Raw genomic sequence first — 23,635 nt, 5'->3', positions numbered from 1 at the left:
GAAAATGCTTTTTGAGTGAACAAACATAAAAATACAACACTCGGAAAAGTACCCATTTTCAACAAAACCATCTAAAAACATTTTTTTGGAGTACAGTTGACACACAATGTTAATTAGTTTCGGGTGTACGACATAGTGATTTGACAAGTCTATAGGTTGTGCTGTGCTCACTGCAAGTGTAGCCACCATCTGTCCCCATATACTCCTGTGACAGTACCATTACTAGATTCCCTGTGCTGTGCCCTTCATTCCCATGCCTTACTCATTCCACAACTGCAAGTCGGTACCTCCCACTCCCCCCTTCACCCATTTCGTCCTTCACCCCCGCCCTCTCTCCCCACTGGCAACCATCAGTTTGTCTTCTGTCTTTATAGGTCTGATTCTGCTTTCTGTTTGAAACATTCTATTTTAATATCTTGAAACCTGTTTATGACGTGGCATAATTATGTATATACAAGATCTTTTCAATCTCTCTCTCCTTCAGTAGCACATTAAGAGATTACCATATCTCTGAAAGCAAACTGCTGCCATTTAAAACACAATTTTCAGTAAGATTTGGAATGATTTTGCCTAGTTTTCCAATTATCAAACATGCCAGGATCGGTATTTTTCCTATATTCAGATAAACAAAAATACTTATGTAATAAATCTCCTTAGAGAAAGGGAAGCTTTTTAGAAAAAGAAATGTTAAATATTTCTGGTCATGTTTCAGATTCAGAAGTAAAATGTTGAAACAATATAATTGAGCCGGGATTGTTCATTCCTCTCCCCCTCCCCTGAGGAGCTCCATGGGAATAAATCAAGCACCGAGGGAGGTACATTAGAATAAGAAGTCTCCTTGTGGCTAACAGCAGCTGAGTATCCTAGGTCCCTAATTTATTATCAGAGTGACTTAAGCTCTGGGCAAATTCTGCATCAATAATCTCAAACTAAGGTTATATCAGTGAATTTTTAAAAGAATATACGGTAAGAAGGATTATATGTAAACATCTTAATGATTATTAGTTAAAGCAAGGTTATCAAATATTAGTCTTACAATAATTAGCACCAGCTTTGGGTATGTCTTTCTCTGATTAAGCTGATTTCACTACAGTTTACGTCTATCAGTCTAGCACAGAAGAGGGTACCTAAAGAAAAAGCTAGCAAATGTCTTCATGAATCAGTTCCTTTAACGTATAGAAATTTTACTCACATGATATTGGCTTCCTTACCAATCTTTGGCACTTTAAAAAATACATACCCATAATAGAATCTTTTTTTCTTTCTTTTTTTTTTTTTAGAGAGAGCACCAGTGGTGTTGGGGGATGGGGCAGAGGGAGAGGGAGAATCCCAAGCAGGTGCCATGCCCAGCTCGGAGGCCAACAGGGGGCTCTATCTCAGGTCCTTTGCAATCATGACCTGAGCCGAAATCAGGAGTTGGATGCTTAACCATCTGAGCTATCCAGGCGGCCCCTGAATATGTTTTAATCCAGATGCTTAACCTACATTTAATTAAAAAATAAAAATTATAAACAATGCCACTTATACAAGCATGTTATAAAAAATAATACCGCCTAGAGTATTTTCAAATGAAATTTTGTCTTTTAAAAATTCAAAGGTAACCACATTTCTAGTGTTAACTAAAAATATGCATGATCCAAAATAAACCGTTTTTTCATAGAACTATTATTAGCAGTGAAGCAGTTACATTAAACATGTAAACATTAAAAAATAGTGATGTCTTTGAAATGTAAGGGCACAAAGTCAACTGTCTACTTCACAGTAGTTAAGACTAACAGAGCACTGTATAGTCATCAGTTAAAATTTAATTACTGTTCAATAATTCACTCTTTAAAAAGACAAGGTTTTTGATAGACTCTGACCATAGGACAGATATTTTCCCTGCCAAAGCACTGCTCTTCTTGTTCCTGGTACAGCGTTCTGTCTGTATCTAGTACAGTTGTTCCTCATTCATGGTAACACAGGTGATTACATTCAAATGGCATTTAACATAAATTGTGCCAAACTGCCCTATAATTTCATTTTGGACTGAATTAATTAACTCCTCAGTAGGTGACCGAGGTGCTGAACACAAGCCTAAGGAAATACTTGACTGCTTAACCTACCTTATATGAATCGTCTCTAATGCAAGGCAGCTTCCATTTTTAATAAACAGGACCAGAAAAATTTACTTAGTAGGATCTTAAAGGGTAAAGATAAGGCATTTATAATAAATGAAATTAGTTTTCCATATACATGCACATCTATTTAAAAGAAGTCAGGGGGCACCGCAGACATTAAGGAGGATTTAGCCAAACTCACCAAGAATGGGCACGCCTGATATTCTGAAAGGCTGTTTACCTTAAGACGTGTGTGTTTATAATAGTAAAATGCCTTCTTTGTCCTTGGCAAGATGTTTAAATAAAAAGCTCACCACTTTGTAGCAAGTAAAAATAATCCTATCTTAATGCTGTGGTGAGTAATTTATGTCCCAGAGCTTGAAATGTAAATGTAATTTTCTAAGACATTATCTTCAGATCATCAGAATTATCATAATATCATAAAATATCTATTCTTTGTTTCTCTAATTATAATATTATTATCAAGATCTGACAGCTAACTCTTTGTTTTCAAGTTTATAGTCTTCATATATCAAGAAACAAATTAAAAGGAGAAACAAGGAATGTGAAAAGGCAGCTCATAAAAAGCTGAAACGTCTTTTATTACATGACATATTTTTATCTGTCATAAACTTCCGGTTTAGGAAATGAGAAAACAAATACTTCTTTTGACGAACTCCTTGACAAAGTGTTTAACTAAGTATTTTTAGATTTTTTTAACTGTGGAAGGAAGGAAGGAAGGAAGGAAGGAAGGAAGGGGGAAGGGAGGGAGCCCCCACTGTGTATTACACCTTTTGGGGGAAGTGAACTAACATTTAATGATCACCACGCTAAAGGAAGTGAAGCTGAAGCCTTCAGCCCGATCCCAAAGGCTCTGTAGCATACAGTGAGATACGTCCCCAGAAACAGCCTCAATAACTGTGGTCCTTGGTCAGGCTTCACATAAATATTTCTAGGAGGAAGGGCCTCAGCCTGGTTTCAAAGTGTCCCACTGAGGGCACAACTGCTAGGTAGTTTCTCTATGAATAAATTCTCTTTCCAGTACACCTTAAATCCTTCTTGATATAATATGCATGAGGAAATGACAAGAATATAATTTGGAAGTTTTAACACTGGTTGTTATAAGGAAGGCTTTGGCTAAAAAAAAAAAAAAGATGCTTAGATGCCAGTTTCAGAAACAATTTTGCCTGCAGCATCTTCTAGCTCAATAATTTAGTGGCAATGACAGTCACAAATGCTGTCAAAAACAGAAGCAAGGTTTAAAAAATAAACAAAAATTCAAACAATAATATCCTGTAGATTTTTAATATGTCATTTACTGAATTGGCAATCACAACAGAATTTATGAGAGCCTTCTCGTTAGAAAAAACAAATTAATCCTACCTTTGCAGGTTTTCATGCATGTGATTGTCTCTACAATCCTCTAAGGCAGGCACATGAGGCTTCCTTCTCATCAAATACTATGTCTATCCTGGTGTCATGGGTCACAAGAGACCTTTTGTATCATTACTCCCCCGAGTCTCAATTCTTACTAGGAGTCCCCAGCAAACACAAAAGTAACCTGGCAGTTACATCATTCTATATAGATGAAGAAAGACTGCTATCTAAAAATAATGAAAAGCTCCATTTAAATTAATGTTACTTTTTTGTCAAGTGTTCATTTTACTTTGTAATAATGTAGTTCTGATCCAAATAGAGTTCTCATGAGCTTTAGAAAGATCTCTAGAGATTATACAGAGAGGAGTAATTTAATTCTTATATTTTTATTTCTTGCAATGACATTTAGGGTTCAGTGTGATTTCAGATTTTTTTGTGCTGTTGCTGACACCTTATGGAAACTGGTTTATTTGGAAATTCTGATTTGATTTTTAAAACTGTTCAGCTCTTATTTACAAGAAGCATTATTATTTTAAAAATGGATTTTTTGTTCCTTTAAGGTATTCATCTCTTGCTATTTATCCCTCACTTGATTTCATAATCCTGTTTGGGTCACTATGATTAGTTGCTATGGAAATTACCTCCTATGGAAATGATTCCGAAGTCATTGTTGTAAGAATATGACTTTTAATGAATAATATCAATAGCAGACATCAACCCTTACTAGAAAAAGGAAATTTAATTAAAATGTTTTAAAAGGATTAATTCTGAAAATTATTATCATGGCCAACTTTTCTGATATTTTTGAATCGGCCATCTGCTTTTTAAATAAGTATTAAATGAATTTTAAGGTGTTAATCAGCTACTCACTTCCCCAAATTCCAATGTCACAATGGAAATTAGCCCTATGCATAGAAAAGTGGAAATAAAGAACATTTCATTTACCTTTTCTCTAAACTAATAAATGTTATGCTTCACTTATGAGAGTTAATGTCAACAGGATTTCAGGGCTCATCAAGGAAACAACTTTGAATAGCACATTATAAATTCCCTTTAAAGATGAAGAATTTAATATTCCAAAATTTATCCCAGGAATTTGAAAGGTCAGTGAGTTAACTAGTGAGTTAAACAATAGATGAGAGCCAGTGAACCATTAGATGAGAATTCCAGAATGTTAAGAAGAAATTTTCTTGGGTGGATTCTATAATTTGTGGTTTGAATAAAACTTTTGAAACATTCCATTAGTATTAAAATTCTCACAATGAGAATATGGCTCATATTTAACACATTTTAAATTACTAGACAGTCTCTCCCCAAAGAAATTTTAATGCCTTCTTCTGCCTAGTGCTTGCTCACTGCTGGCTCTAATTTAGGAATAAATTAACCCTGCCAACAATTAGGATATTGTCTAGAAACTGCTTCTTGCACTCTACGGGGGAAATCACTCATAGTCAGAAGATCAGAAGTAAAAGAGAAATCCATTTCTTCATTATAAAGCATTTTTTATAACTAATAACTTATTAATTATTGATGTGAATCACTATCATATTTACCAACATAATTACATATTACTATATCTCTAGTGCTTCTGAATTAAGCCTAACAGTTACAGATTTTGTTAAATGTTTTATACATTAAGGATTTTCTATACTTGTGCCTGCAACCATGATCTAGGGTCCAAAATGTCTTTGATAGATTTCTGCCTTGGAGCTGGCACTGGCTTGGCTTCAGAATTGGTTTTAGTGTCTATGTGTTCACCATCACTTAAATTATTTTTCCCGGCAGGAAGTTTTCGAGGAGCAGCCATTGGTTTCTCTAAGTGATGCATTAGGGTTGATAATTTGGTATCCAAAGGCAAGGTCCAAGATACACTTGTTTTTTCCCAGTTGTCCTTCACCAATTGATCAGTGCTGCTCTGTGTTTTTAAGCTGAATGGAGCTTTATCAGGAGGAGGAAGGGGAGCACGTCTTTTTTTCCCTTTCCCATCATGTAACTGCTTGCTTGCAGGAGACAATACCTTTTTCTGGATAACCACTTGATGATTACCATCAAAGAGGCTGGCCCAAAGATGTTGTGAGGATTCTTCATGCTGACTAATAAGAAACTGTCCATTTGTCTCTTCAAGTTTTTTTTGTATTGTATCAGTTAAACTTTCAAGTTTTACAGGAGAATCAATGCCTGTAATAATTTTGAGGAAAAATACATGGGGGAAAAATTCAAAAGCTGTGTACACTTTGAGTGAGTTACTGTTTTCTAAACCAGTATCTATAATGTTAATCAAAAACACATTGGATAAGCAAGTGGTTTTGGTTTAAATATAACCCTACGGACAGAACCAAAAAATGAGATCATTCACTGTGCACCACACACACACACACACACACACACACACACGCATGCACGCACACAAATATATATATTCCTAAATAAATGAGTAAAAGCCAGTTTTCAAAGGAGTGGCGTTACATCAGGATTTTTTTTTCAATTCTATAGATTAAATATTTATTAAATAACTTTTCTTGGATTTAAAATCTATTCTGACTTCTAGGTAAGAGTGGATTCCCTTTTCATAAAAGCCTGATATGTAAACTTGGACAAGTGTAACTGGATTAGCATCCTTTCCTGTAGACTAGCAAAGTCTCTGTTAATAGGGAAAAATTCCAAAACCAGAAACCCAAGGAAACAGAGTGAAGCCCTGATACCAGTTTGGTGATAAGGATACTGGATGAATTTTTCCTTGGGAAAAAATAAGAGAACAGAGACAAATGTCTATTAAATGAATCACTGGTATTAAATGAATCACTGGTTGTATCATTTTTAATCTAACATTTTAAAGTGTGTGTAAAGTATATATTGGTGGCAAAATAGAATTTAATGTTGACCTGTGTTTGTTCACAGCATGTTCACTCAGGCAGTCCCACAGAGAAATAAATACCCTTTCAAAGTGTGGGAAAATGGAATATTAATGAGTCTAGAAATCCAAAATTTTCCAAAGTATTAAACTTAACCAATTTTTTGACCTGAGATGAAAGCTTCCATTTATTAATATTCATATATCAACATCACTTTAAAACAAATTCAATAAAATACAGAAAAAATTACAGAACATGATTATATTTTAGAATCTGCAAGTTTACATTTTCAGAATTTTCATCAGCTACTCAGCTAATATTTATTTTCAGTGCACCCTTATTCATTTTGAAGCCTTAACATTTTTGTTTGATCTTAAGCATTCAAACTATGAAAAATGTGTATTCATTAATTTTGTATTAATTCATCTATTAAACATGAGTTCCTTAGTCTATAATCATAGTCTTTTTTCATTCATTTTAACTGTGCCCTGAAAATTTGAGCATTTTAATGTCAATAGAATAAGCTGCTTGAGTATGGACAATGTTGTTTTTGTTACCCTGCAGCTTAGAAAAGACAAACCCCACTTACTCATATCATGGTAGACTGAGGTCGCCTCTTTTGTCAAGAACAAAGGTGGTTTCCGTGGTGACATAATCTCAATTTTCATAAGTTCTTCACAACAATGCTTCCATTGGCCTAAGAAAGACGGAAAAAGGCAGGCTAGTTTAAAACATAAATGTGAAGATGTATACTTCATTTTCAATAGATATCAACATATTTTTTGCTATGAAAAATAAGAGTGAATTTATAAAGCATTGCCTTAAGGAAGCCACGAAAACCTAGTACTACCCATAATTTTAAAGTCCAAGTCTAAGCGTAAGAGTAATCTATTTGAAAAATAAAGTTCTGTGCACAGATATAAGAAGCTAAGATCTCTAGGCTATTAAATACTATGCATTTCACTAAATGGTCTGAAATGTCTATTCACGGCAAAATTTGTACAAGTTCACCTCTTTTAAATATTAAATAAAAATATCCAGTACTTAAGACAGTTGAAAGGTAAAAATCAATTGAAATAGAGTTATCTAGAAGGAAAGAGTGCTTTTCAAAAATGGTGTTAACTTTGAGAATTCTAATTAAGAAATAAGAATTGCTTATTTAACATTTATTTCTTCAAAGGATTATGCTTTTCAAAATTTGTATAACTCTAGAAAAACGCTGCATTTTCATTCAAGTAAAAAGTGTATAAGAGCTTATTACAATAAAGACACATCAGTCAAAATTCTAACTGAATCTAATTTATTTTAGGAAAGACACTTTTTAAATAAAGCCATTAGTCATTTGGAATAAAAAAAACCCTCCAATCAGTTGTTTTGATTTTTAAGTTAAAATTCAAGAGTGTGGACAACATTAATTTTTCTTTTAATTATGTTTTACTACTTTCATCTTAAAATGCTCAGGCTTATTTCTTCTGAGTGTATATAAAAACTGTAACCTTTTTGTGTTTATTGTGTGCCTGCATGCTGGAAAACAACTGTGCTAGAGACTGTGTGTCTCTATATTCGTGTTATTAAAATAGGTTATTGAGCTCCACTATTCTTATACTCTATCTTACATCTGTAGAAAAGTAAATGTAGTACACATGTGCCTTTTTGGAATGATTTATGATGTATATTTCTCTTCCTTTTATTATATTCTCAGTCTCCATACTCAATATCCAATTTAGTTATTTTCCATAGCTTAAAAATAAAAGACATTTCATGTTTGGTCAAATTATCTATTCATTTTTGTTGTTTTAAATCTAATATACAGCCATGGTTATATGGTAATATGCATAAATTTTAAATCCATCACCTTAAATAGCTAAGAAACATAAAAAACCTTTTAGTATGTTTTACTACAATGCTAAGTATAGAATATGGTAAAAATTTCAAAATAGCCCACATAGCATCTCATAAAAGGAATGAAATCTTGAGTTTGAGGCTTCAAAGGTTGCTCTGCAGAATTTAAATCTAGAAGGATCTGAGATCTGATAACTTATTCCTCCCCTCCACTTCCTTTTTTAGATAAATATATAAAAGCCAGCTTTTTCTTCTTGGGGGCAGAAAAAAAAAGGTCTTATCTAATAGAAAAATAATGAAATACTTTGAACTAGCAAACATTTCTCCATCAAATGTTAGGCAAATTATAAAGTGTAGTATTTTCTCTACATTGATAGATGAAAGCTTTTCATTGTTAAACTGGTAGCAGAATACTAATCATGTTGAAGACTGGAACATAAAGCCATATTATCCCATGTGTTACTGAAGTCAGAGGTACAAGTGTGATATGTTCACTGGCCAATTTTACAATGGAAACATTTATTTTATCAGTGAATAAATTAGTATGCACAGTTAAACCTGATACCAACATGTTAACACAAAAATAAAGGCTCAGTATGAAATATTAAAGTTATGTTGTGTTCACATAAAATCTGTATATTGAAGATGTTTACCACAATAATATTTGCTGTAATGTTCCCAGTCAAAATGATCTGTTATTCTAAGCTGCTTATGTAATTCAATATTTACATTGTTAAACACTTGAAAAAATTTTTATCTTTGACCCCCCACTCCTAGCACTACCCCTTTTGATCATCCAAAACAAGTGTCATTCCTCTTTTACATGTTTGTTAACTCTCAAATATTAAAAATTAGCTATGACATCCCCCTTGCCTCCAAACTCCACTCTTCAGGTTGTTCTCGGCAAGCTAAACAGACCTAGTGCCATTAATGTTTTCTCATGGTTTTTAATTTTCTCATTATCCTGATTTTCTCCTCTTAATCAGAGTCAAGTAACTGAAATTTGCTCTAAATATTAAATTACTCTTAGTTTGTTCTGCCCTAAATATCTATCCTCAACTTTGTTCTACACATCAGATTTGACCTAAGATCGCAAGAGGTACACTTACGCTTACCATTTACGAGTCAATCTTTAGGATAGTATAAACATTTCCATCTTTGCTTCATATCTTCATACACAATGAATTCTAAAGTACAAATCTAATAGAATTTATACTGAAAAGATTACATAGTTTGGCAGATTTTATCCACAAGTCATTAAATACTAAAGAAGTAGCCAGACGTGAGAACCTAGCTGTCATTGCTTTCTTATTTTGACAGTAATATCATGAGATTCGTATCCTTCAACTCCCCCATTTTTGCATGATAAATTATTTTATCTAATCTGGCGAATAAAAACATGAGACCATCTAGTAGTAGTTGATATCCAGACCATAATATTCTGCATTTTTACCTCCTTTCACCCCTTGTTCCTGTTTTTATACACATAAAAAAATGTAAAATAGCAGAATCACTTCTAAAAATAATACAGTCTTTGTAAGACAAACTCTCTAGAGCAGAGCATTTAGGAAAGCAGTTAAAATTTCAGATGTGATCAGCAAACGAAAGGAAGTTGTTGTCTTTTAAGTTACACATCTAAGATCAGCTGAAATTAAAAAAAAAATGTAGTACATGCTGATAAGCATGGAACAAATATTTAAACATCTATTCAGTGCCTAGAGATAGTACTTAAGTAAAACAAGTCCTAAAGAATTCCAGAAGGCTATAGAGGGAGTTCTCTGGCTTCCTGCAGTAAACCAGTAATCTCTTCAGGCCTCAATTTTCTCAACTTTAGAGCAGAGGGAAATCATTTCTGCCTTGCCGGGCTATTGTGAGAAATAAATGAAGCCATATGGTATGTGGAAGGTAATCAATACATTTAGTTCCCTTCTTTGCCCCCACCCCAACCATCACTATAAACACTTGACCAGGTCATGCATCACAGTAGGCTTATAAAAATTAATCTGAAGGGGACAGCAGGTATTAACTCTTTTATAAAGTTCCCAAAAACAGATCTTAAGAAGTCCTAAAATTTCTGTAGGATTATTTCTAGGAGTTGCAGAAACAACTTTCTATCATTTGGAAATGGCTATCTTTTGTAATTCTATAAAAAAGCATTCTAAAGGCATAAAATACTAGTTGAATCTAATGGTAGGCTTAGTTTGACTAGAAATAGCCGTTATCAATAGTCTACATTTTCAGTATATGACTTCAGTATTTTCTTGTTGATAAAATTCCTCCTTAAATTGAGAATATTAGAACTTCCCATATTTTACATAGTAGAACTCAATTATATTACTATCACATTGTTTTTATAATCATGGGCTATATTATTGAAACTGAAAAATCATATGTATGGCTTAAAAAAAAATCTTTGGATGATGTCCAAGATGATATAATGAATCTGGAGTTAACAGAAGGTTACATGAGCCTCCTGAACATTTCAAATCACTAACCTAGAGAAGTTTTTTACTACTCAAATGGCTTCTTATCCCTTTGATCAAACACACTTCCTTAACCAGTTAAAACCCAACATTTTGAAAAAATGTTGTCCAATTGTTTTAAGGACCAGAGAAACTTCAAAATAACAAGTAGGGATATGAGGAATTCAAAGGTATAATAAACTACAGGAAGTCAGGCACTGGGGAAAGTTTGAGAGAAAAAGGTATCAATGCATTGATGGTATACTATCATTTTATTCAAGAGCATAAAAAAAAAACCTTGGTACAAAGCATAAGATTATAATTTTAATATTTAGATTGCTTTGTGCATCTTTTCATGCTTCATGAATACATTATTAGCAAATCCAAACATCAACTTACTAAGATCAAAGAAATGCTGCCAGAAGGCTTCCATCCATTTCTGAAGATCTTCTCTACTGTCCACTGCAAAAACATGAGTTACAGCCTGTCCAGCAACAGGGTTGATGACAGAGAAATTATGAATTTTTTTCTTGGCATCCTTATCCATTGCCCGAATTCTGGTTTCCTAAAAATTAAGACAAAATTGGTGTTTTACGAGAGAATACTTTTGTAACGATCATATATATGTTTTATGCTTAGTTACCATACTTATACCAGATGCAATTATAAATCTTATGGCTGGTCATTTAAAATATGTAATTTTGAGAATTTTCAATATTCAGACTCAAATCAATAAAAAAAAATGCTTTGTATGAAAAGTACCAAATGATGTTTCAAAGTATGCTACATAGAGAACTTACTTTAAATTACATGAGATTAAAACATAACCTGCTTTGATCTGTTTAAGTAGGAGTTTGCTATCTTTTATATACATCTTAAAATTTGCAATAAAACAAGTACAGCATGTCATAACTGTAATGTGAATTATGTTAACTACATTTCCAACAGTAATGAAATAAAAGAATCAGTAAAGTATGTTTGTTATTCTAATATTCAGGCATTATATACAGTGTTATCACTTAAAGCAGTAAAACCATAACTTAGTGTTTACTGCAGCAAAGCAGTGAGGTTTTCTCCATTAACATTTATTTCATATGTAACATTCATTCACAAAGCTCTAGTTAAAGATCCGTGAAGTATTATAACCTTTGTGATAACAATTATTTTTTTAAAACACTGAATGCAACGATCTACAACAAAGGCAATGGTTTCATTCATGTTGGTAGTTTAAACTTTTTCTGCGTGGTACTAGGTATGACACTGTGGTGCTTATTGTGTCTACATGTAGAAAAGTCTTTTTCCCAAGTCATTCAGGCACCACCATGGCACATGACAAGCTAGCGTCTACATGCAGTTTCCAAGGAGTTTTGGGAAAAGAAGTCTGGAATACAACAATCTATTTATGCAACAATAGGGATTTGGCTGCTTGGATAATGACTGATATATTTTTTTAAGATTTTATTTATTTATTTGACAGAGATAGAGACAGCCAGCAAGAGAGGGAACACAAGCAGGGGAGTGGGAGAGGAAGAAGCAGGCTCATAGCGGAGGAGCCTGATGTGGGGCTCGATCCCATAACGCCGGGATCACGCCCTGAGCCGAAGGCAGACGCTTAACCGCTGTGCCACCCAGGCGCCCCAGATAATGACTGATATTATTCTAGAGCGGTGCTGTCCATTAGAAATATGTGAGCCACATATGTAAATTAAGAATTTCTAGTAACCACATTAAGAAGGTAAAATGAAACTGGTGAAAATCATTATGTATTAATTAATTATCACAGTATTTTAAAATCATGTTTTTATGTAACCCAACACATCCAAAATATCATTTTAACGTGAGCAAAAAACATTTTTTGAGATCTTTTACATTCTTTTTCATACTAAGTCTCCAAAATCCAGTCTCTATTTTATGCTTTCAGCACATCTCCATTTGGACGTGTCACATTTTAAGTGCTTAACAGCCACTGGTGCATAGTAGCTCCTGTATGGGTAGAACAGTTCTAGACTAATATGTTTAAACCTACTGTAGTGTGTGTAGAAGAATATTTAGCTGGCAGTTACAAAAGCTAATTAGGAGTGAGAAGAAATTCCTCACTTCTTTCAGTATTGAGTGAAGAAAGATTGTATGTATAGTCACACCTCAAAACCAACATACGCGTATAATGATGTCTATGCGGACATCACAGAAGTAGCAAAGAGTTACAAAGAAATGCTATACATTCCCTGAAGAACGGGCAGGTGAACACCTTACACACCAGCTCCCCCTCATCCTCAGTTTGTAGCTCTCTGCGGTTTCATTTGCCCCCAGTCAACCGCAGTCCAGAAGCAGATGACCATCCTCCTGACATATGGTCCCAAGGTCAGTAGTAGCCTAATGCCATGTCTCAGTGCCTACGTCATTCACCCCACTTCATTTCATCACACAGGCATTTTATCATCTCACATCATCACAAGAAGGGTGCATACAGTACGAGGACGTATTCTGAGAGACAGAAAGACCACATTCACATAACCTTTATTATATATATTGTTAGAATCATTCTATTCTATTAGTTACTGTAGTTAATCTCTTACTGTGCCTAATTTATAAGTTAAAATTTATCAGAGCTATGTATGTTTAGGAAAAAAAAGTCTAGACAGGGTTCAGTACTATTCAGAGTATCGGGCATCCACTAGGAGTCTTGGAACGTATCCCCTGCAGATAGGAAGGGACTACTGTGTACTACAGAAGTTCTTTCCTGAAGGAAGGAATTTTTATTCAAGAATAACATGAGGAAAAAAAATGTATGCTGCATGAAGTAGCAACGTAACTTTGAAGGTGTGGAGCCTCACAAAAGGGAAGGATTTGGTAACCATCTTAGAGACAGTCTATCCTGTCAATTTTAAAATGTAAGAACGTGAGGGTTCAGAGGGTTATAATGGACTTACGGTCAGCATTGTAATTTAAAAGAACAGGGTCTTTTTACATTCCTATGCCGTGGTAATAAACTTTGTGAATTAACTCTTTTAAGTAATTATTTATACAATATAAAAACAAAATGGTGTCCTAAATGGCATCCTTGGAGGCTGAAAATGCATATAATCCATCTCTTTAAATAGAAAGCTTATTATCACCAGCAGAGAATGACTTAAGCTCTAGGAAGAATCTTTAATATGCTCTCAATAAGATTTATTGAAGGCTGACTCAGTGGGAGAGGAGGGCAAGAGAACCCTCTATTGCTATTAGTATTTAAAAAAAAAACAAAAATGAAATATGAACTATTCTTGTTGAAATTGTGCTTCCCTCCATCCAAATCTATCTTAATACAAATTTCTGACTACCTTTTGTATGTAGGATTAAAATGGATTCAGCTTTTAAATAAAGTGTGATTTTTACAGATGAATATGTACATTTTTAATAACACCAAGATATCATTTCAAATGAAAATAGCTATGTAGATACTCTGATGAACTGGATCATTTATATCTTTCTAAGAGAATATAATGCAATAATATAAAAATACTATACATTATACACTCCATTAACTCTGAGAACCATAAATACCACTAAATTTTTAAAACATGAGCAGCTTTTAAAAGGTGCAAATGAAACACAAAATAGATCATTTGAATTAACTTACTATATTTTATCACCCAAAATAATTCAACCAATGGGAATTTTTTCAACTAAAAAACTGCATGTCAAAGAAAAAGTCATTCAACAAATAAAGTTTCTGATAATGTCAGAAAGTCTATGCAAGTTGTTTTTCATTGTGGACAAAGTATCAAGAAGAGTGCTTAAAACTGCACTTCTCAAACGAGGAATGGATTAGAAAACACAAGGTGTGTTTTAGGGTATGAAAGCAAGAAGCTTTTTGCTCCCACTATTTCTACCGCCTAAAATATTGTCTGTCACTCACTGTATTTGAAATATATTTGAAGAATAAACGAACGAGAGAGAAGTACAACTCAGATAATGAGGATTTTAGGTTGACAGACTCAGACCCCAGAGATGATCCTAATCCCACTCTTTATAGATGAGGACACCGATGTTCTGAAATCAGTTTTCTATCCAAAGTCAGAGTTTTCTGCCCAAACCATTTAGTTGATTTGGGAGGCTTTACAGCCAACTTTTATTGCTTTGTGGACAGGTTTGAGACTATTCACTGTGAAATTTTAATCCTTGGCTGCATCTGCTTCGTCAGTCAGCACACAGTGAACTGCAACCTTGTCCACTGCATGAGACGGCGGGTACTCAGAGGCGGCCAAGGGAAGTCAATAAAAATATAATCTGAGAAGTCAATGCTGTAACAAAATACAGTTAACTCTGTTAACTGTAATCAAAGGAAAGTTTCTTTTTAGGTTGTTCATTATTTTGAATTAAAACTGTGCTTCAACCACTCGATTTCTGTGATAATGGAAAATTACTAAGTCAGGACTAGATTTATGAACTGTTTCTTACCTTACTTTTTGACTATATGACCTTTAAAAAGTCTACTATGTACCCAGATTATGGTCTCTAAATACTCTTTCCTGTGAAAAGGAATCAGAGCTCTTTACAGAGATGGCTGATTCTCAGCCTGGGCCAGGAAATGTACAGGATAATCCCAGAACATGTTCTCCTCCAGAAATCAAAGATTACTAGGGTTGTATCAAAAGGACTCAAGAACCAAACTGAAGAGGCTTTCAGTAGCCAAAGATGGGACCACCTGAATGTCAATAACAATGGTAATGGATTGATGCATGAAATGTCTTTGAATCTATAAATTCATAATGATATTTAAAAATGAACTCCTTTGTCACTTTTGGAGGATGCTAAGGGAACCACCTCACTATTTTGGTAACTAGTTAAAGTCTTTCCTACAAGAATTGTACCTCAACCAAATAGCTGATAAAGTAGAAGTTTCCCAGCTAATAAATGAAGACTATTAAAATATCACCAGTTTGCAATCCCTAACGAAATAAAGGATCTGAATGATGCTCAACTGTGGATGTTAATATGAATAGAAGACTCAGACATATTAAATGGCTCGCAATATGGGGTGCCTGGGTGGTTCACTTGGTGTCAGCTCATCTCGTGGTCGTGAGATCAAACCCCACATCAGCCTCCACACTCAGCGCGAGTCTACTTCAGACTTTCTCTCCCTTGCTCGCTCTCTCCTCCAACTCAAGCCCTCTCTCTCTCTTTAAAAAAAAAAAATCTTTAAATACCTCCCAATAAAAGTACACAATATCTCCTAAGATATATTGTTACTAACCAACCAACCAACCTAAATCGGAGCCAAAAATAGAAGGGAAAAGGAAAAAGACAACTCAAACATGCAAGCAACAAAACCAGACTATGGAAAACTCTGTAGGATAAATGACCCAATTTCTTCAGTAAATTGTGTGTGTGAGAGAGAGTGTGTGTGTGTGTGTGAGAGAGAGAAAGCACACGAGAGTGCTAGAGCCCTCCAACAGATTTAGAGTTTAAGAGACCAAATCAATTAACTGCAATATATAACCTTTATTTCAAAATCCTGATTCAAAAACTAATTTAAAAATTACAGGACTGGGAAATTTGAACACTGAATTTTTGATGATATATTGACTATATATATGACTATATATTTTTCTAAAGTATGATAATTGTTAATATTTACAAGTAAAATCATATAGTCTCCATGATTTGCTTCAAAATAATTCTACGGTGGGGGCAACGTGTGAGGGCAGAGATAGGTTTATTTCTACCCTTCTCTTTATAGATTCTCTTTAAATTTTTCCCCTTAAAATTGGAAACAAAATACAAGTACAAAAACTAAGTGCCTGCTTTCCTACCTATAACGCAGAGATAATATTATTTCACTCACAGCTTCCTCATAAACATGTTGTAAGAATAAATGACTTCTTTGAAAGGTGTTTGGTGTAAAGTCTTGTTAATCAGGAATGAAAACAAAATGTTGCTGGCCAAAAACAAGCTTTAGATCTTATATATGCTCTAATGACAAAGAAAGTATACCTTCACAATACATGGCAAGGAATGTTTGAAACCACAACCATAAATTACATGAAACATTAGGAAAGATTAGTATTAGTGCGATATAATTATTTTCAATTTATGTCAATTAAATCAGATGTAAACTCCTAAAGGAAAAGGCTTGTTTAAATAATTATTTTTGCTATATTTAATGAAGGACAATCTAAATCGTTGGTAGGATAGAGACATTAAAGGGCTAACATAATCAGAAAAAAAATCCCATGTGCTGTATAACAATCTTGCTTGCTAGGGTCCATGACAAACATAATGGTTAAAAGCAATTTCAAGACAATTTAACAAAGGTCTATCACACCAAGTAGTGATATTGATTTGTTTAGTACAACTTTTATTCATTAAATTGAAGCGATATATAGTATTTAAATCAAGAAAAGACTTTCGATCACAAAGACACACCACTTTTCCATCCCACTCCCTACCCCACTGGCAATGGATAAAACTTTGGCTAATAAAATGTTTTCTACAATGTATAGAGGATTCAGTGGCTCAGTTAAGTACCCCTGATTGGGAATGTCTTGCTCAACAACATTAATAGGGAAGTTTTTTGAAGTTGAAGCAATCACTTTGAAGTAAACCACCCTTTCAAATTTGAATTGAAAAGAGGAGGGGAATAGCTTAGGCTTTTCTTTCTTTAATGTGACACTTTCCACACATGGCTCCCTATGAAAATTAATAAACTGACTTAGCTTTATAGGAAATGCCATTTAGAAGAACAAAAATTATAGTTAGAGAACAGATCCTGTGATCAAAATAACAGAACTATTATTTATATACCTTAGCAACTGCAAAATTTATGTTTTTACATAATTTTTAAAGAGGCATTAAACAAAATCATTGTTTTCTAAATTATGAGAGAAGACAACCAAAAGAAAAGAACTCTGATTTGTATTTGATATTTAACATTATTAAACATAAAAAGATCTTAGAGACCCTGCATTGAAAATATACTAAAAACTGAAACAAAAGCACTATTCTTTAAAAGTTTTATTTGGAGCTCACCTGCTCTACAGATCAGAAAATACCAAGTTGGCATTTATCAAAGATCTTGTTTATTTGAGAATATACTAATAGCATGTAACCCTTAGAAATTTCCAAAGTAAACCAAACAATGAAACCATCTACCTTATATTCAAAAATCAAGTAATTTAAAACACTGAATAAGTAAGAATCTATGAGTTTATCATTAATACAGGGAGAACACAACAGACACGACACTCATTTGCTTCTTCTGGAGGGAGGAATATTGCTCTAATACATACTGCCAATATCTGTACAAGACCAGCAGGTAATACCAACTCCTTACTCTGAAAACTGGTAATTAAAACTTTCATCCTGCCTTTTCAGGAGGGCCTGGGATTCATTCTTACTTGATGAGAAAAGTCCTTCTTTATAAAGAATGCCAGCTAATACACGTAGAATGAGGGATATTATGAGAATAACATATGCAATCTCCAGTGTAACAACCAATTCAGACAAGGGCAATCAGGTCACTAAAACCATTACGTGAGAGACTACTGGATGACAAAGATATTCACACAGTGCCAAACTATCACCTCACTGACTACTTGCTAATAGTAAGGAGGAAAACTTACCTTTATGCTGGAGAGAGCTAGTGGTCACCACCTTAACCAAGTCATTAAACGTGACATTGCCAATAATGAGACCACCTGACTGCATGTGTCTCTGAACAGAATGCCCTATAAAGTATTTGTCATTATGTCATAAAACATGCTTGTAAATAATGTTTAAAATGAATCCAATCAAGCCTCTAGACCTAATTTACAGTTTAGAAGAATGCATAATCCTTGAACATTCCTAGATTGAAAGCAAAAGCTGAAAGGATGTCTTAGGGAAAATGGGGAAATGTGAATATGGACCGGATTATTAGATGATATAAGAGTATTATTGTTCATTTGGTTGGCTGTGATAATGGTATTGTAATTTCATTTACATACACACACACACACACACACACACACACACACACACTGTTTTAGAGTTTCCTATTTTTAAGAGTTGCATGTTGAAGTATTCCGGGGTGTTGGAGACTTATGTTCAAATGGGTCAGCCAAAAATATAGATAAGAGGCTTTACAGACTCACAGCTATAAGACAAATATGGTCTGAAGGTGACTATAGTTGATGACACTACTGTATAACTGAAATTTGTGAAGAGAGCAGAACATAAACATTCTCACAGAAAAGCTTAAAAAACCTATAATCCAATAATGATTGTAGTAATGATTACACAACTGTATATTATCTGTTAAAATTATCATACCGTACACTTACAATTGGTGAATTTTATTTTATGTAAGCTATACTGTCATAAAATAAATTAAAAATGAAATACAAAGAGCTTCAACTCCCCCTAAGAAGAACACCTAGAGAGAAAGCAAACTGGACGGCAATAGTAACTGCCGAATCTCGGTGGCATGAGTGTCACTCCAGCATTGCTTCAGCATCTCCATAAATCTCAATCAGTGTCTAAGTTGAGAAAAAATAAGTAAAAATGACTTTAATAGAAGATATAACTGCACAACAGCCAGGCTTACAGAAGTAACAAATAGACTTCTTGACTGAGATAGTCATATTTAAATAAGGAAACCAGGGTGTTTACTGCTAAAGAGCAGTTTTCAGGTGAATGGAAGGGTTCAAGGGAAACCCAAGGCAGGAGTAGGAACTGCCAACAGGAGAGCTGCTGCAGAGAGAGGGCAGGAATCAGCCCTGGAGAAAAGGAAGATAGCAACATCACAAAGCTAGAGAACGGAACACCTTGGTATCAGTTCAATCTCTGAGATCAACAACTGAATTCTATTAATCTTCTCAACCTAACCCTTACCTCATGGTTTAATCTTAAAATCCCCTTTTGTACTTGAGACAAAAGTCATGCACAATGACAATTTATGTCATCAGTTCTCAGGGTCAAATATAGCCCACGTTGTCTCCACGTCTAAGGACGAATCTATACAAAATACTAGATTAATCATTTTCCTGTGAATTTGTAATGGTCAATTATGAAACCACCACTGGGATTTCTAAGTATGGTGATTTCAGTCATCTTAATAATGGAGCTGATTGACTACAGAATCCCATCAGTCACCAGGCCATCAGCTTTTATTACCACAAGGAAAAATGAGTCAATTGAAAAAAGGTCAATTCAGCTGGGCCACGTAAACACTGTTAACTGCTTTTCTGGAATTACACCCTTGTCATCAGACAAGAAAATACAGATACCCTGGTTACAGTAACAGAGGGGTTCCACTATAACTGCCCTCTGACATTTAAATGCTAAAGATTCAACACATGTCTACACCATTGCCTAGAGGTAGAAACTGTGGCTTCAGGCTCACAACCTCATTTCAGAGATACTTCTTACTTTCAAAACTTATTCAGAGTGGGTATGGAGATAGGAAAAAGTCTAATTTTGTCTTCCAAATCTAGTCTAGCAGTATGTCTGTGAGGAAATAGAAAAACAGTGAGCCACATAATTTTACTTACTAGCTAGACAAGTTCTATCTGATCTGTGAGTCTGTTTCTTCACTTATAAAACAGAAATAACATACCTATAAACAGGGCTGACTTACCTGCTCTGTCTGCCATAAAGGACTGATATGGTAAAATGAACACCTTGAAAACTGTTTTCAAATAAAATAAATGAATTTTAAAATATCCTTTATCTAGATTACATTTTAATTTGCTTTAGGACTATCCATATTCTATTGTACAACATGTAAGAGAAAAATTGGTAGAATTCTATTTTTACTACCTAGGTACCTAGTGAAAAACAGTTTAGACAAAATCATCTATGCAGAGCTCTTGTCAAAAACATCTACCTAAATCTAGTGAACAATTAGTCAAAAACAGATGTGGGGACTGGCATGGACTTTTCCAAAATGTCAATATAATAAAAGACAAAACAAGAAAAAGAGGCAGTGTATGATAGGTCCAATTTAGATAAAAAGGAAACAATCAAAAGACATGGTGGCCAGCTGCAATTTGTGATCCCTGATGGGGGTCTTGGATCTAACATTAAACAAACATTAGAAAGAACCGTGGGGACAATTGGGATAATTTGCTCTATATTAGATATTATTATTTTTTCAACAATAAATTTCTTGAGTGTGGTAATAATATTATGGTTATGAAGGAAATGTCCTTGTTTTTAGGAGAAACATGCTGAAATGTTTTAGGGAAGAAACGTTATGCTGCTTGTTACTTACTTTCAAACGGTTCTGAAAAAAATCTCAAACTACATAAACAGAAAGCAAATATGGGAAAATATTAACAACAGCTGAAAAATCCAGATGAAGAGTATACAACTGTTCATTATTCTATTCTTTCAACTTTTCTGCACATCTGAAATTTTCAAAGGGCTAAGGTGGGGAAAAGCGGGCACTACATACAAAACACAGGCAAGTAATGAATAAATTATATCAATTTATTCAATTTAACATGGTTTCATAAACCTAATTATCTAAATCAAAATAAATTCACCATGTTATAACACTGAGGTTTATTATTTAAGAGTAACACTAATCTTTCTGATACACAAAACAGATAAATTAAGTGGACTTAATTTAAAAGGTCTCACTGAAGAATTTCCTTTAAGAAAAAGGAGTATAATTTCTAAAAGCAGGATAGAAACAGACCAAATGTTATTGGAAAAGATCAGAGAAATTAACTCAAATCCTTATAGACTAGCAAACTCATATCCATATGTTTCTCAGGACATACAAATTTATATTTTTTCAAAAGATAACTTAAAGTCAAGTAGAACATGTACAGTTAACAGATGTGATGGCTCATACTTTATACATAGCCGTCAATTAAACCACTCCAAAAGCAAGCAAAGTAAAATAACTAGAAACAATTAAGTACAGTCTATGAACAGAAAACATGATATTCTGCTCTAGAAATGCCATTAAAGTGCTCCAGAGTAGGAATGCCAAAAAGAGGGAGAGTAATAGGCTTGGATGACAGATGAAGATAAATTTAAGATGACGGGTAAGTGTGTGCGTGTGCATGCATGTATGCAGGTATATGTGTGCTTGTGAGCGCACATGTGTGCGTGGCGGGATTGGAAGGGATCAGGCCCTCCTGTTCTGACACAAGGCTGGACAACTGCCGATCAATCCCACAAGAAATCAGGAGGTATTCTCAGGCTCACAACTGTCTTTTTATGGGTTCATTTGAATATTAACTACAGAAAGCATCACTGTAACATGAGCTAATGATTTATGTTTATATAATCTCTTAATAAATTCATGAAAAATTTAAATATCATGTTAATATGGAGTTACATTCTCTGCTTTAAAACCGATTTACTGGTATAGATTTCCAGTTACTATGTTTTTCTCAGGAAATATACAGTATTTCCTTTACCAGATAAGCTCTGTAATGGAGGAAAAATAAGATTAATTTATCTTTATGAACTAACCTATTTTTTTAACTTTTTATTTTTATTTTTTTAAAGATTTTACTTATTTATTTGGAAGAGAGAGACAGGGATAGCGAGAGAGAGAGCACGAGCAGGGAGGAGAGAGAGAAGCAGTTTCCCCACTGAGCAGGGAGCCCGGCTCCATCCCAGGACCCCAGGAGATCATGACCTGAGCTAAAGGTAGATGCTTAACTGACTGAGCCACCCAGGTGCCCCTGAACTAACCTATTTTTAGCAGTCCTTCCCTTTTGTCCATAAAATGGTAACAATGTGAATTGTATAGAAAAGAACAAACCTTATAAAATGTTATATCTTTATTTTCAAAATAGCATTTTATTTACCTTGTTAATGGACACTACCAAAGCTGGTTCCACTTTAGCTTCAATTTCTTCTGGAGTGTAAAAACAATAGAGTTTACCCCCTCTTAAAACACAATACAACCTTCTCCAACTAATCAGGCTTTCTGCCATTTGCTGAAAAAAAATTCAAGAAACCATCAACCTTAATTATTATTTATCATTGTTAAATTCAACAAAATACTTCAATTATCAAAGTTATATTAGTTTAAAAAAATTTTAAATGTGATAGAGTTACCCATTAACTTAGTGTGCAATAAGTCAATAGTCCAAAATTGGAGTAAGTTAATATCACAGAAGAAAGGTTTTAAATTCTCAAAAGCATTAAGCAAAATGGAGGTAACGATTACCACAAAACTTTTACACACATAAAATCATAAATCAATGCAGTTTTAGAAAAGCTAGTTTAACCAAAATTAGTTCTTAAAATTCCATAGCAATCCATCTAATGACTCAAAAAATTATAAAAATAACTCAATACTCAAAATATAATTTTCCCTTACTTTTCTCAGAACACTGGAAAATGTTGACTACCCTGTAAGAATGCAAATTTTCTTTCCTCTTAATAGAATCTTTAAAAAAAAAGTTATTGATTCATTGAAGCCCATAATTAATTATTTACTGAATATAAATAACTCTGGTTATAAATAAATCAGGAGTAGGTGGCACAGAGGCAGCTTTGGAAGCCCAGAGGCCTAAACTGTGCCAAAAGCTGTCTGCCAGAATGGACTTTCTACGAAAGGTGTGGAACAGTCCTCATCTGCTTCCACAAGGAGCCCTCTGCTGCTGATTATCCTGTGCCTGCTATTATGAAGCAGGGGAACCAGCAGAGGCAGCTCCTTGGCCATCAAAACTGCATTAGACCCCTCCCCTTCCCTCCTTCTCACCCCCAACCCCCTCACCCCCATTCTATGTCTAACGTGGGAACACTATCATTTAAAAGGCGGCTTTAAAAAATACTTCTTATTATCAGAAGGCAAAACAACTGCCAGTATATTAAGATCTAGATTACAGCTATAACTGTAGGATATTTAAAGTCCTCCAACCTGCTGATTAAGAAATCCTGCAAATGCATCCTCAGCCATACAGGCTGGCTGGGCGACGAGGCGGCAGCACATGTTGCCATATAAGGGAAGCCAAAATGAAGACTCCTCTATTTAAACAAGATAGAAAAAAAAAAAAATCAAGTTACA

At 34.2% G+C, this 23,635-nt stretch overlaps 1 protein-coding gene across 1 annotated transcript in view; it reads right to left on the bottom strand.

Moving 5' to 3' along the window:
- Positions 1-5,121: 5,121 nt before the first annotated feature.
- RTKN2 (rhotekin 2) overlaps positions 5,122-23,635 on the bottom strand; it is a 69,485-nt gene continuing 50,971 nt past the window's right edge. The window contains exons 8-12 of the mRNA XM_008695925.1: positions 23,489-23,595; positions 22,428-22,559; positions 11,032-11,197; positions 6,918-7,025; positions 5,122-5,654 (exon numbers count right to left, since the gene is read on the bottom strand). Of these exons, the coding sequence (XP_008694147.1) occupies positions 5,122-5,654; positions 6,918-7,025; positions 11,032-11,197; positions 22,428-22,559; positions 23,489-23,595 (1,046 nt within the window). The remainder of the gene's footprint in view (positions 5,655-6,917; positions 7,026-11,031; positions 11,198-22,427; positions 22,560-23,488; positions 23,596-23,635) is intronic.

Source organism: Ursus maritimus, unplaced genomic scaffold, assembly GCF_017311325.1.
Source record: "Ursus maritimus isolate PB19 unplaced genomic scaffold, ASM1731132v1 scaffold_7, whole genome shotgun sequence".
NCBI classification, from domain to species: domain Eukaryota; kingdom Metazoa; phylum Chordata; class Mammalia; order Carnivora; family Ursidae; genus Ursus; species Ursus maritimus.
The sequence above is the reverse complement of the archived record's forward strand: the minus strand, read 5'-3'. Positions and strand labels throughout refer to the sequence as shown.